This window comes from Cryptomeria japonica, chromosome 3, assembly GCF_030272615.1.
Source record: "Cryptomeria japonica chromosome 3, Sugi_1.0, whole genome shotgun sequence".
NCBI classification, from domain to species: domain Eukaryota; kingdom Viridiplantae; phylum Streptophyta; class Pinopsida; order Cupressales; family Cupressaceae; genus Cryptomeria; species Cryptomeria japonica.
Window position 1 is genome coordinate 254795477 of NC_081407.1, and position 14059 is coordinate 254809535.

A 14059-nucleotide genomic window follows, 5' to 3' on the forward strand; every position below is an offset into this window, starting at 1 on the left:
TGTCATTTATGGAAATTGCCAAGATATCATCTGGAAATTCCTGGCCTAGTGTAAAGTAACGGTCTTCACATTTGAGGTCTATGGAGAATCTAGGCCTATTCTCTCTATCAGTGATAGGGTGAGAAGAGTAGGATCCTTTAGAGGGATTAGACATATCATAAGAGTCTTTTGACGAGTCCTTAGAGTAAGAAACCAACTTCTTCTTAGTAGGGACCTTCAACTTGATCTTAGCTTTAGAATGGGATTTTACAGAGAGTTCTTTTTTACCCAAATGCCTACTCAAAGGGTTTTTCTTAGGCACCTCCTTAGAGGGGGGAGTAATTTCCTCTTCCCAATTATAATCCCCATCAGAATTGTCCTCAGAGTAACTAGTTTCAGTATCATACCCTTTTGAGGCTGGAGTCGAAATGGGGTTAGACAGAGCCAACATATTAGCAAACTGCTTATGAATAAGTTGGGTGAGACTAATATGCAGGATACAGAAATTCCTAGGGCTTTTACAATGTTTATTAAGACAATGATTCAGAGAGCACAACAAGTAGTAGGGGAAAGAAATCCCAACCTTATGTTGGAAGTGGTTAAGGAGGATGAATCGGTAGCTATAGCCTTTGGTGAGTATGTCATCCACAATAATTTATTTCATTACCACCTTGAGCACCTCCTGTCAGAGATTCTTAATGCTATAGTTCTCAAAATAGTTGTTTGAAACTTTACCAAGTGCTTCCCTTTCCTCGTCGATCTTTGAAAATTTGATAATCGCTTCATCAAAGATCTTTCTATCATGAAATAACTTCATCCCCTCTATGTAACTTCTCCAATAAGATTCTCATCAATTTTCACTTTTCTCCCAGAGAGAACTATTCCTTCCTCCTTCCAATTTTTGACAAAATACTTTACAATATAAGGGTTAGTGGCATGAAGTTTCTCCAGGTAAGGTCTCATACCTCCTCTATCAATTTGCTTCCATACCTTATAGTTTTGTTTATGCTTATCACAGTTTTTGGGCTCCACCCTCTTCTCGCTTCCACCCATTTTTTCACAGACTTCCCTTTTCATAGTATCAGAGAAGATAAAATTAGTAGAAAGCTTACAACAAAGCTAAGGCACCCATAAAAGGTGTCTCTCCTTGAAACTTGTAAAGATAATTAAGGCACTGTCAAAGTAATGAATGATTAAACAATACCCTTCTCTGATGAACTTAATCATTATTTGAAATGACAACTTTACCATGTGTGATATCATAATTGAATAAGGCTTTGATATCCACTTTTAGTTCATTATAGGAATTCCATATCCATCGACCACGTATCTTGAATCCTTCATTGGTCATCTACCAAGGTAAGATTCCCACTAGAATTGGGCATCTATTTATTGATTAATAATATTCTATCATGGTCCTTACCTCCAAATTAAACCAAATTTAAATGGTAAGTATAGTTCCAATATTTTTTTATCTTACTTCATAATTTGAAAAATCCACTATAAGTGTATTTAATACCTTACTTTCTATTTTTTCATATTTAAATATATAATTTACATGTTTTGCTAGTCCTAATTACATTGGTTATTAAATTTATAATTTATTTGCATTATCTCTCCTAACATATTGGTGATGTTCAATTAAGGTTTACCTAATTGGGTAAGCCCTTAGGAATATGATATTATAAGTAAATAGTTGGAAGAGATAGCACCCATTTAAATTCAATAGTAAAGTTGAAAAGTACAAATAATAAAGTATGCCCATATTACTATAAAAGCCACTTGAATTTATAAATACTATATTATTTCCACATAATAGACATCCCATTTGTCTTATAATTTTGTAAAATTTCCTCCCATATAATCATCTACTACCATATAGCCCAATACCAAAACACCCCTAAAAAAGATTCACTATCGCTAATGTAAAACCAGAATACATATAGGAAAAAATAGAAATTGTATCTAGAAGTTAATCATCCTTACCTCAAAAAGAGTCTTGTAGATCTTCATTCTCTATGTTTTCCACCATGTCTATAGCATCCGCTTGCATTTTTCCTTCAAACCCCTCTAGTCAAAAGTAGGTTTTGATCCAACATGGATCTTTATATTCTTCAATCTTCATCCAATTCTATAGGAATTATAGTCCATTGGTTATTGAAAGCTTGTTGTTTTGATACTCCTCATCATCCATCAGAATTATGGGCAGCTTTGGCACCTCCTCACCTATACTATAGTAATCCTTGAGGAGGGGGATCTAAAGATTATCCAAGTTCATCAATAGAAAATCTATGCCTCCTAGAAACTACCTTTTAAATAAATAACAACTTTTTTTTTCCCTTATTCAAACCTCAGTCCGGTGAGATAGCTAGAAACATAGAGGAGATATCAATACTGACATGATATTTATGGTCTATATTTAGGAATTCATCCACGAAAACAACATCACTGCATTTACAACTACTAAATTGCTATGCCTCATAGTGGATCTCAAATGCTTCTCCCCAATTTCAGGTAAGAAATCCATTTGTCTTTTGGAAGCCATTAGAAAATAGGGGCATCCATCCCTCTGCTCACAATCAACTAAACCAAAATCCAACAGTTGTTGAAATTAGGCATCCCCTAAAATCCCATTATAGAAATAAATCTAGATTCTTCCTGAAATAATAGGTTATTTAAAAAAATTTCAAATTTGTTCTTTGAGTTTGTCACCATTCACAAAATAATGTTGTTGCATTATAAATGTGATGCTAAAGTACACCTCTATCTCTCTTAACCTTCCAATGAATGCTTTTTTCATAAATATCTCCATCTAGTCACTTGGATATAATCTAAGTGTGCACATTTTCCTTTTTACCTAACTCAATGATCTCATGGTGTATAGAATACATTACAAGAGAGTATTTATATCCCTCCTCACATAGGTCCATGATATTCAATAAATTAATTAACAAAGTGCAATAAAAACTAAATATATCAATAGTCAATAATGAATATAGATGGATTTAAGCTAAGATCAAGTTATTGACTAACTTCTACAAAAAAAAAAAAAAAAAAACTTTCATTTTTTATACTATAAATTGCATTAGGAATACATGAATCAAAATCAGTTGAAACAAAAATGGAAAGACAAAAGGTATGCAATTTTCATGAATAAAATAGGAATGGATCTTGCTTGGTTCAGTCCAATATATTTTTTATGTTTGGAGATGCATTTAGTGTCATAGATATCAATTTGAATTCAATATTCTTAACTAGTAATTTATTTTTTGGCTTGACTTGACATTAAGTATTAGAAAGAAAAATAAAATATAAATGATTTAAAATGTAACCTTTGATTTCATTCTAGAACTAAAAATGTTTCATAAATTATAATTATATTAAAAGTGTTTCAAAAATAAGTTAGAAAGGTTGATGGTTGTAGTTATGTCTTTTTATGAGAGAATAGATGGTCTTCGTATTACTCAAATGGGCTTATACAAAATTATTTATACACCATTTTATATCACTCAATGTCATTTTTACCATAAGAAGGAAACTAACTTCAAATAGCCTTTTCACATACCACAAAATAATTAATAAACATTATTTTAAATTCACACACAACATAGAGAATAATACACGGTAATATTTGTAATCAATTATTGTAAATAAATAAGGTGGGAGTTTCAAAATTCTATTTTTCTTGATGTTTAATAGAACACATATATTTAATACATTTGAGCCCATTTAATATGTTATGACAATGTGAAGATATTTATTTAAATTTGAAGTTCAAACAATGTTTGTCTATTTTACACACTATATTTTGAAAGTCAACAACCATGGGTGCCAAATGGTAGTCCATAAACAAACTTTGCACGAGCAATTTCTTTAAAAGTAGATCCATCCAAAATTACTACGAACCCATCACCATACTTATCACTCACAATTGATTTCACCACTCCTGAAAAACAACATAAGATAGCATGAATTGTAATTATTACTTTTAACCCCCCAAAAAAATTATCAAATGAATTTGATGTTATTGTTCTAACCATCATCTTCTGTCTTAGCTCCGGGTCGAGCTACAAAGCAGGGTTCAGATGGAATGCCCCCGTCAATGTACCAACTTTTACTTACTTTCTTTTCCAAATCTATCTACACCATGCTAGAACAAAATATCAATTTTTAAAAGTGCCTAGCATATTAATTAAAATGGAAGGAATCTATAAAGCTAAACAAATGAGTACGACAAATTAGAGGAAGCCAGTAATGTAAAACAAAATAGAATATAATAATATAGGATTACCTTTGTAAGAGTATTGAGAGCATTGCAAGGGCGTTGTGACGTACAGCCATATATATAACGATACATCTTCCCAACGTATTTTTTATTTATGTTGCACATGTCTATTCCTCTACCATGCTTCTCAGGAGGAAACGCAACATCTAGCTTTCCTGATGCACTGCCATCAAGGGGTAACGTGAAGCGTCCTATTCTATTCCCACAAAAATATTATGTCACTTGAATTGAAACTCTCAACAATATTATGCATCTATGTGATAGTGTTAACTAGGATCAAATTTGATTGTACGTACTTGCTATCCTTAAAAAGGATTATCTTACTATGTTATGTAGAGAGTCCTATTTTAAAATGAATTTAGCTTTGTCCAAATGAATTATATAATAAAATTACTTATTGTAAAATTCATTTACCTTGAATTTGGAAGAACATCTTCACCAGAGAAGGATCTTAACGCTTGTAGTTTTAGTCTATCTATGATGGAGTAATCGGCGTTATATTCACAACAATCAACTATTATTGACGACTTCTTACCAAGCTCTTGTCTTTCTTCATAAGCATTGATGAAGTGCATTGTCATAAATAATGGCACTTCAATGGATGTAACCTGTCATAATCATTCAGTTAGTTTAGGACATAACTATTTTTATCCATTATTTAAGCAAACATGTTGTCTTACTTACCCTCAGTCGAGTGACTCTAGAAACTACATGCACGAATGCTTTAGATTCTGGCCACCATTTGAGAACATCCCCTCCGAAGACATAGTGTATTGAATATTTCAAAGGCATTTCAGGAATAATGATGTAGTTCTCTGTCACTGCAAAAGAATGTACCCAGCCTGGAGCATGACCTCCTCTGCAATTTACTTGAATTATTTCTCTAGAGTAGTTATATTATGATTTTTGTTTCTTTATGTACTTGGTCAAAGAATATCCTAATCTCAACCAAACAGAACAAGCCTAATCAACACATCTGTAGCGGAATAAAATTATTAAACAACGTTTTGCTAAATTTGATCTCACCCTTCCAATAATAGTTCTTTCATTAGTGCCTGCAAGCATGCGGACAACATTGTAGCCGGGGTTCACGAGATCTGGAAGGACTGTGATAAGTTCGCTCTCAGATATCATAGGGTGTCCAGACTGAAGGACATTGATCCACTGCCAAGAGCAGAACAAATTGAATGTGTTAGAAACTTAAGAATTTCCTCCAAATTTTCAATAATTATATTGAATACCACAATTGTGCTATGAGATAACATACTCCCAGATTGTCGGTGTAGTTGAATCTGCCGATGGTTTCAAGTGTGTTGGGGTCAATTTGGATAAATCCCTTCGTAGTTTCTGTCAGGCACATAACTCGTCCGTCACCTAGGCTGTGAATTCCATATGACATATATAAAGATATTTGGTTTGAAAGGCAAACGATTATTTCTAGGTTTCCAAATGTTGGTGAGAAAAGGTAAACAACCTTACAACTGCTATACAAGCATTGTCGGTGACTGAGGCACCAGACACCATGCCCACCAAGTACCCAATGCAGGATAACAAATTTGACGGCTTTGGAGATTCTGAAAATTCACGATGACAAATTCTGTTGTTCCTCTTGGCCGTCATGTAAGCTTCGGATTGTAACATTGCATGCCCACCTTTCGCTTCGCCATTATCAAACTGAACGCGGACAAGGGTTGCATATCTGTAAGATAAAAGACCATTAGCGACTAATACAATGCAAGGGTTCAGCTACTTAGATTTTTAATGTCTATTAAAGGGAATGTATTTCAAGTACAGAAATGATCAAGTGATACAGTAAAATATCATCTAGAATGAAATAGGCGCAGGGAGTAATTGTAGGAAAGAAATGTACCCATCGAAAAGGTGATTGACATTGTAATTGTCTATATGGAATACTCCCGGTCCGTTTCGGAGGTAGGTACCATTCTGTATACAACCCATGTAGAATCAGCTGTAAATTTATTTTCAGCAGTTAAATAATTTTTATGAGATAGGAGATTAATAATCAGTGACTACAATAGAATTTCTACATGGTATCAGAGCTTTGTTGAGGGTAGAAAAGGTTTACCCTAAGCAAAGGAAAATATTCAGCTGTAAATTTATTTTCAGCAGTTAAATAATTTTTATGAGATAGGAGATTAATAATCAGTGACTGCAATAGAATTTCTACATGGTATCAGAGCTTTGTTGAGGGTAGAAAAGGTTTACCCTAAGCAAAGGAAAGAAATTTGAGCTTGACCTCTTTCGAGTTATTGTTTTCCTTTATTTCTTTGAGATGGCCTCGGCAGGTTTGAGAGATCAAGACAGATTGGATGGTGTCTCAAATTTTGGTGTTTGGAAAGCCAGAATTTCTTTATTGCTTGAAGAGAATGGTATCAAGGAATATGTTACCAGTACTGTAGCTGTACCTACAGATCTAGTACAACTTGCAGCATACAAGAAGGATGATGCCAAGGCAAGGAGGATAATCCTTGATGGTGTCAAGGACCATGTTGTTCCACATATCACAGAGTTAGATACAGCGAAGAAGATGTGGGACGCCATTCTGAATTTGTACCAGAATGCTACCACTAACCGGAAGCTGATTCTCAGAGAAAATTTGAGGAATACCCGGATGAACAAGGGAGAAGATGTTACAAGTTACCTCACCAGGCTTAGACTTGTCAAGGACGAGTTAGCAGCTGTTGGAGATAAGCCAAATGAAGATGAGCTAGTAAGAATAGCCCTAAATGGCTTTTCTAAGCAGTGGGATGTCTTTGTTCAAGTTATTAATGGATGAGACACCTTACCAAGTTGGGATCGACTTTGGAGTGATTTCACTCAGGAGGAGCTTAGACTAAGCCTTGTCAATGGAGCCAACAATAAGAGTCAGAAAAGTGAGGTAGAACAAGAAAATGTTGTAGCTTGGACAGCTGTTCGTCCTTACCCAGAAATAACAGCATTAGTTATGGGTAGTTTTGGACAGCTGTTCATCCTGACCTAGAATTAGAAAATGATTGTTTTTGTCAAACAAGTATTGTTAGGATAAAAACAATTGTTATTTAATAGTGGCTCTTTTTAGGTGACACCTCATAGCCAAAATTAGTTATTGGTTAATTGAGTTGTCTTAATCTCAACCGTTGGTTTGAATTAATCTTGGCCGTTGGTTTTTCAACAGAGTAGTATAAAAAAGGGTCATGGGTCATTTGGAAAACAAGAAGTCTTGAGAAGGACTTGCAATGATAGCAAATAGTCTTGCAGTGTTAGCAAGAGGCGCAGTGATAGCGTTGATATAGCAGTGGAGGATATCAGCAGGAGATATTAGGAGTTTGTCGGAGTTCTGCAGTAAGAGGCAAGAAATTCTTTTATAATTCTTATATTGCTGAAGATTAATATATTTTCCATCTGTAGAACTGGTTTTCCCTTAGGGGTTTTTCCAGGGACGATTGTCCAAAAATATTGTGTCCTTGTGTTGTTTATTTCTTTCCGTATTTTTAGTGAAGTTGCAGTTGTGTTATTTTTTGATATTCAGCTGTAAATTTATTTTCAGTAGTTAAATAATTTTTATGAGATAGGAGATTAATAATCAGTGACTGCAATAGAATTTCTACATGGTATTAGAGCTTTGTTGAGGGTAGAAAAGGTTTACCCTAAGCAAAGGAAAGAAATTTGAGCTTGACCTCTTTTGAGTTATTGTTTTCCTTTATTTCTTTGAGATGGCCTCAGCAGGTTTGAGAGATCAAGACAGATTGGATGGTGCCTCAAATTTTGGTGTTTGGAAAGCCAGAATTTCTTTATTGCTGGAAGAGAATGGTATCAAGGAATATGTTACCAGTACAACTTGTAGCATACAAGAAGGATGATGCCAAGGCGAGGAGGATAATCTTGATGGTGTCAAGGACCATGTTGTTCCACATATCGCAGAGTTAGATACAACGAAGAAGATGTGGGACGCCATTCTGAATTTCTACCAGAATGCTACCACTAACCGGAAGTTGATTCTCAGAGAAAAATTGAGGAATACCCGGATGAACAAGGGAGAAGATGTTACAAGTTACCTCACCAGGCTTAGACTTGTCAAGGACGAGTTAGCAGCTATTGGAGATAAGCCAAATGAAGACGAGCTAGTAAGAATAGCCCTAAATGGGTTTTCTAAGCAGTGGGATGTCTTTGTTCAAGTTATTAATGGACGAGACACCTTACCAAGTTGGGATCGACTTTGGAGTGATTTCACTCAGGAGGAGCTTAGACTAAGCCTTGTCAATGGAGCCAATAATAACAGTCAGAAAAGTGAGGTAGAATAAGAAAATGTTGCCCTAGCGGGAAAGGGGAAAACAAAGAAGGGATCTAGCAAAGGAGCAAATTCACAAATTGAAAAGAAGAAGAAGGACCTATCTAAGGTCAAGTGCTTTGGTTGTCACGAGTTTGGCCACTATGTCAGCGATTGCCCACAAAGGAAGAAAGATAAGAAGGGAAAGAACCAAGTAGCAGCTTCAAAAAGTGCAGAGGAGCTCTCTAGTAGATTGGAGGATGAGTTTGCACTCATAGCCTGTATGATTAGCTCAACCTCACAGAGTGTCTGGTATATAGACAATGGGGCGTCATTTCATATGACAGGAGTTCGAGAGTACTTCTCCAGCTACAAGGAGGAGAACACCAGAATCCAGATCTCTATGGGGAACTTGTCCAGGCTCAACTCAGTTGGGAAAGGGACTATTCAACTTCCGAGGGAGAACGGAAAGGTAATTCCTCTTCATGATGTGTTGCATGTGCCAGGCTTAGGTATGAATTTGGTTTCTGTATCTGTCCTTCAGGATAAAGGGTATAATGTTCTCTTTAGAGGGATGCATGTTTTGATTAAGCATAAAGATTGGAAATCACCCGTATCTATTGGAGTTAGGAGTGGTCGCCTTTATAGGTTGCAGTCTAATACTCCTAAGGCACTCATGAGCAGCAGTAACCCTAGAGAACTTGGGGAGCTATGGCATAGGAGGATGGGCCATATTCATCCTGGAGCACTTAGATTGCTTTGTGAGACGATGACAGGTGTTCCAGAGGTGAGCACAGAGCATGATGATGTATGTAAGGGATGTGTGTTGGGAAAGTTTGCGAAAGCATCTTTTCCAAGGAGTGACACCAGATCTACAAGTGTTCTTGATCTAGTACATTCAAATGTATGTGGACCAATGTCGACAAAGTCTCTCAGAGGATATGAGTATTATGTTACCTTTATTGATGATTTCTCCAGGAAGACCTGGATATACTTCTTGAAGACTAAGGATGAGGTTTTCAGTCACTTCCAAGAGTTCAAAGCTCTTGTGGAGAACTCAACAGGAAGGAAGATAAAGGTTCTTCGGTCAGACAATGGAGGCGAGTACAAAGGAAATGACTTCTAGGATTTCTGTACCAGAGAAGGAATCAAGAGAGAGTGGACTGTTCCTTACAATCCACAGCAGAATGGAGTTGCTGAGAGGAAGAACCGTTCTATTTCGGAGGCAGCAAGGGCTATGCTACATGACCAGGACATGCCCTACTACTTATGGGCAGAAGTGTGTAGTACAGCAGTCTACATTCAAAATAGGGTTCCACACAAGGTACTAGGGAAAATGACACCAGAGGAGGCTTTCACGGGGAAGAAGCCAGATGTTGGTCACTTCAGGATATTTAGGAGTTTGGCATATTGCCTTATTCCTGGAGACACACGTAACAAGTTAGATCAGACTACAGAGAAGGGGTACTTTGTTGGGTATAGTGAAACTTCAAAGGCATATAGGATGTTCATTCCAGGGACCAGAAGAATTATTGTCAGATGTGATGTCAAGTTCATGGAGGACAAGGCGTTTACAAGATCCAAAGATTTGCCAGTAGATGATCGGAGTGAGCAGCCAACGAAAGCTCCAAGTCCAAGTCAAGGACAACAAAGCTCAAGTACAGTTACTAGTACAAGCATAGACTCAGGTAGTGAAGATTCACAGAGTATGGAGCAACTAGTGCAGCAGGATATGCATCTAGATGATATAGAGGTTGATATTTCATCCTCTACAGTTGGCAGTAGGAACCATGAGGTTCAAGACATACAAAGGGATACTCAGGAGTCTGTGGGAGCTCCTAGGAAGAGTACAAGACAGAGGAGACAACCAGCCAAGTTCAATGACTATGTGGCATTAGTCAGCCAGTTGGTAGATAGTGAACCTTCCAGCTATCAGGAAGCTGCAAAGCATCAGGTATGGCGAGATGCTATGGTTGAGGAATATAACTCAATAATACAGAATGATGTATGGGAGGTAGTGCCTAGACCAATTGATAGAGCAGTAGTTGGATCGTGCTGGATCTTCAAGATAAAGCATGGTGCCGATGGTAGCATCGAGAAATATAAGGCGAGGTTTGTGGCCAAGGGGTTCTCTCAGAAGGAGGGAATAGACTATGAGGAGACATTTGCTCCTGTGGCCAGGTATACTTCTATATGAGCTATAATCTCATTTGCAGCACAGATGGGATGGCAGATCCATCAAATGGATGTCAAGACAGCATTCTTTAATAGAGAATTGAAGGAGGAGGTATACATAGAACAACCGGAAGGCTTTGTAGCACACAACAAAGAGACCCACGTGTGTAGATTAAAGAAAGACTTATACAGACTCAAGCAGGCTCCCAGAGCGTGGTATGAGCGCATTGATACATACTTGCAGGAAATGGGCTTTGTGAAGAGTGAGGCTGATGCGAACCTATACTACTTGGTGGTTGGGGGTGAGGTTCTCATTCTTGTTCTATATGTGGATGACTTGTTTCTTACTGGTGCACTAGGACTCATAGAGGATTGCAAGAGGGACCTTGCAGAAGAGTTTGAGATGAAGAATTTGGGACTTATGCACTACTTTCTAGGCATGGAGGTGTGGCAGACTGATGGAGAGATTTTCCTTGGTCAAGGGAAATATTGCATTGAAATCTTGAAGAGATTCGAGATGGAAGATTGCAAAGCCATGTCTACACCCATGATCACTAATTGGAGGAAGGTAGATGCATCCAAGGAAAAGGATGTTGATCCCACCCTATACAGGCAGTTGATTGGTTCGCTCATGTATTTGGTCAACACCAGGCCAGATATAGCCTTTGCAGTAAACTCTCTTAGTTAGTTCATGGTAGAGCCAAAGAGAGTGCATTGGATGGCGGCTAAGCATGTGTTGCGTTATCTTCATGGTACAGTTGAGTACGGGATCAGATATGTTCGAGGTGAAGGTATCAAGTTGATAGGCTATACTGACGTAGATTGGGCAGGCAATACAACGGACAAAAGGAGTACTTCAGGATGTTGTTTCAGCTTGGGATCAGGAGTTGTTTCTTGGTTCAGCAGGAAGCAAAAATCTGTGGCCTTGAGTTCATCAGAAGCAGAATACATAGCAACCAGCATGGCAACGTGTGAAGCTATATGGCTTCGGAAGTTGCTAGTAGCCTTGTTTGGTTAGAAAGTTGAGACTACAGTGATACAGTGCGACAATCAGAGTTGCATCAAGTTGACTGAGAATCCAGTGTTTCACGATAGATCGAAACATATAGACATCAGGTATCACTTCATCAGGGATTTTGTACAGAGGGGGATTATTCAGCTACACTACATACCTACAGAGGAGCAGGTAGCAGACATTCTGACAAAGGCATTGGGGAAGGCAAAATTTATCTTCTTTAGAGATAAGATGGGTGTCGTGCAGAACAGCTTCCTCGCTAAGAGGGAGTGTTAATTATGGGTAGCTTGGACAGCTGTTCGTCCTTACCCAGAAATAAAAGCATTAGTTATGGGTAGTTTTGGACAGCTGTTTGTCCTGACCTAGAATTAGAAAATGGTTGTTTTTGTCAAACAAGTATTGTTAGGATAAAAACAATTGTTATTTAATAGTGGCTCTTTTTAGGTGACACCTCATAGCCAAAATTAGTTATTGGTTAATTGAGTTGTCTTAATCTCAGCCGTTGGTTTGAATTAATCTTGGTCGTTGGTTTTCCAACAGAGTAGTATAAAAAGGGGTCATGGGTCATTTGGAAAACAAGAAGTTTTGAGAAGGACTTGCAGTGATAGCAAATAGTCTTGCAGTGTTAGCAAAAGGCGCAGTGATAGCGTTGATATAGCAGTGGAGGATATCAGTAGGAGATATTAGGAGTTTGTCGGAGTTCTGGCAGTAAGAGGCAAGGAATTCTTTTGTAATTCTTATATTGCTGAAGATTAATATATTTTCCATCTGTAGAACTGGTTTTCCCTTAGGGGTTTTTCCAGGGACGATTGTCCAAAAATATTGTGTCCTTGTGTTGTTTATTTCTTTCCGTATTTTTAGTGAAGTTGCAGTTGTGTTATTTTTCGATATTCAGCTCTAAATTTATTTTCAGTAGTTAAATAATTTTTATGAGATAGGAGATTAATAATCAGTGACTGCAATAGAATTTCTACACCCATCGAAAAGGTGATTGACATTGTAATTGCCTATATGGAATACTCGCGGTCCGTTTCAAAGGTAGGTACCATTCTGCATACAACCCATGCAGAATCCCAGCAGAGATGAGTCAATCAGTTATATTTTTATTTTAATCTATGTCTTTCCAGAGATTTCAAAATTTCAAGCGATCAAAATTTCAAGAACTCGTGTGAAAGAATACATAAGTTAAAGTAACTCATTTTACCGTTGATCGATATTTCATAAGCTAATCAAGTTTCAAGAAATGATAACATACTAACCAACCATTTTGAAATGTTGCCATCAACTTCGAGTTCACCCTCGCAACGCTCCTCTTTCACACTTTGCCACGCCACATGATCTTTGCCGGCCTTTGTGCTATGCATCGATTTATGGTCCGCTAAAGACCACATACTCGCAGTCAAATTTAACTTTGGGATTCTAGGTCTGGCACAGAAGTTTGTCCGTAAACTAGGGTACCAAATGCGATTTGTTCCACGCCCTAACAAATATTTTGAACTCTGAACTCGCAAGACTTGAGAATCTACCAGTGCCATTAAAGCACATATGCGGCACCCTAGGAAAAACTGCAGTTTATGTGATCCATCTTAATGGAAGACGTATATAATATATAAGGGAGGGGGAATGGATCAAGGAGAGTTCAATCAAATTATAAGAGTATTCATTGCGGTATTTCAGCTCCGACTAGTTCAATGTTTCTTGACCGAGATCCCTATTAAGCGAGTCAAAGAAGATTAAACAACGTGGAGTTGAATTAATGAGTAGATTTATTAATCATATTGAGCCTGTCAGAGCAGGATTTGCCGGCCAGCCAACGGAAGCTGCCATACTAATACAGGATGGAATCAATTGCATTTCACGGGTCCTAGATATTATTAATTCGATTACTGTGAGACCATTCTATTTCTTAATTCTTCCAGCCATGGACGGCGGAAGACAAGGATGCTCGATCATGTGATGCTAAGGTATATGGTCCGGCAATGCAGCTCAATACATTTCATGTCCCCAATTTCAGTCTTCCAATGGATAACTGAGAGGGGTCGATAGTGGTGTGGGTGATAGTGGTCTGGGTTATGTTGTGTGATCCTTCCAAATCACTTAAAGATATATCAGTCAAATCTAAGTCATGCCAACATAGTGTCTATATGTTCCCTACCCAACAATCTTCTTCTCTTCCTCTCTTTTTCTTGGCTTGCATGTTTTCCAACTCAACTGCCACGGTTTTTAAAAAAACTAACACACCACCACCTACATAGTAAATGTGTATTTACTATGGAATAAATTCTCCTCTTCAATCAAATTTTCACACTTGGGTTGAAGTGTTAAGGTATTTGCAAGT

General features: G+C 37.4%; 1 protein-coding gene across 1 annotated transcript; it reads right to left on the reverse strand.

Annotated features, from left to right (window-relative positions):
• Positions 1-3794: 3794 nt before the first annotated feature.
• LOC131045647 (carotenoid cleavage dioxygenase 8 homolog B, chloroplastic-like) lies at positions 3795-13256 on the reverse strand. Its single transcript, XM_059217306.1, has 10 exons — positions 12981-13256; positions 6135-6208; positions 5739-5963; positions 5532-5643; positions 5286-5428; positions 4949-5129; positions 4679-4872; positions 4271-4460; positions 4017-4119; positions 3795-3925 (listed from the first exon to the last, which is right to left on the reverse strand). Exons 1-10 carry the CDS (start codon positions 13254-13256, stop codon positions 3795-3797), a joined length of 1629 nt encoding a protein of 542 aa, XP_059073289.1.
• Between the last annotated feature and the right edge of the window lie 803 nt (positions 13257-14059).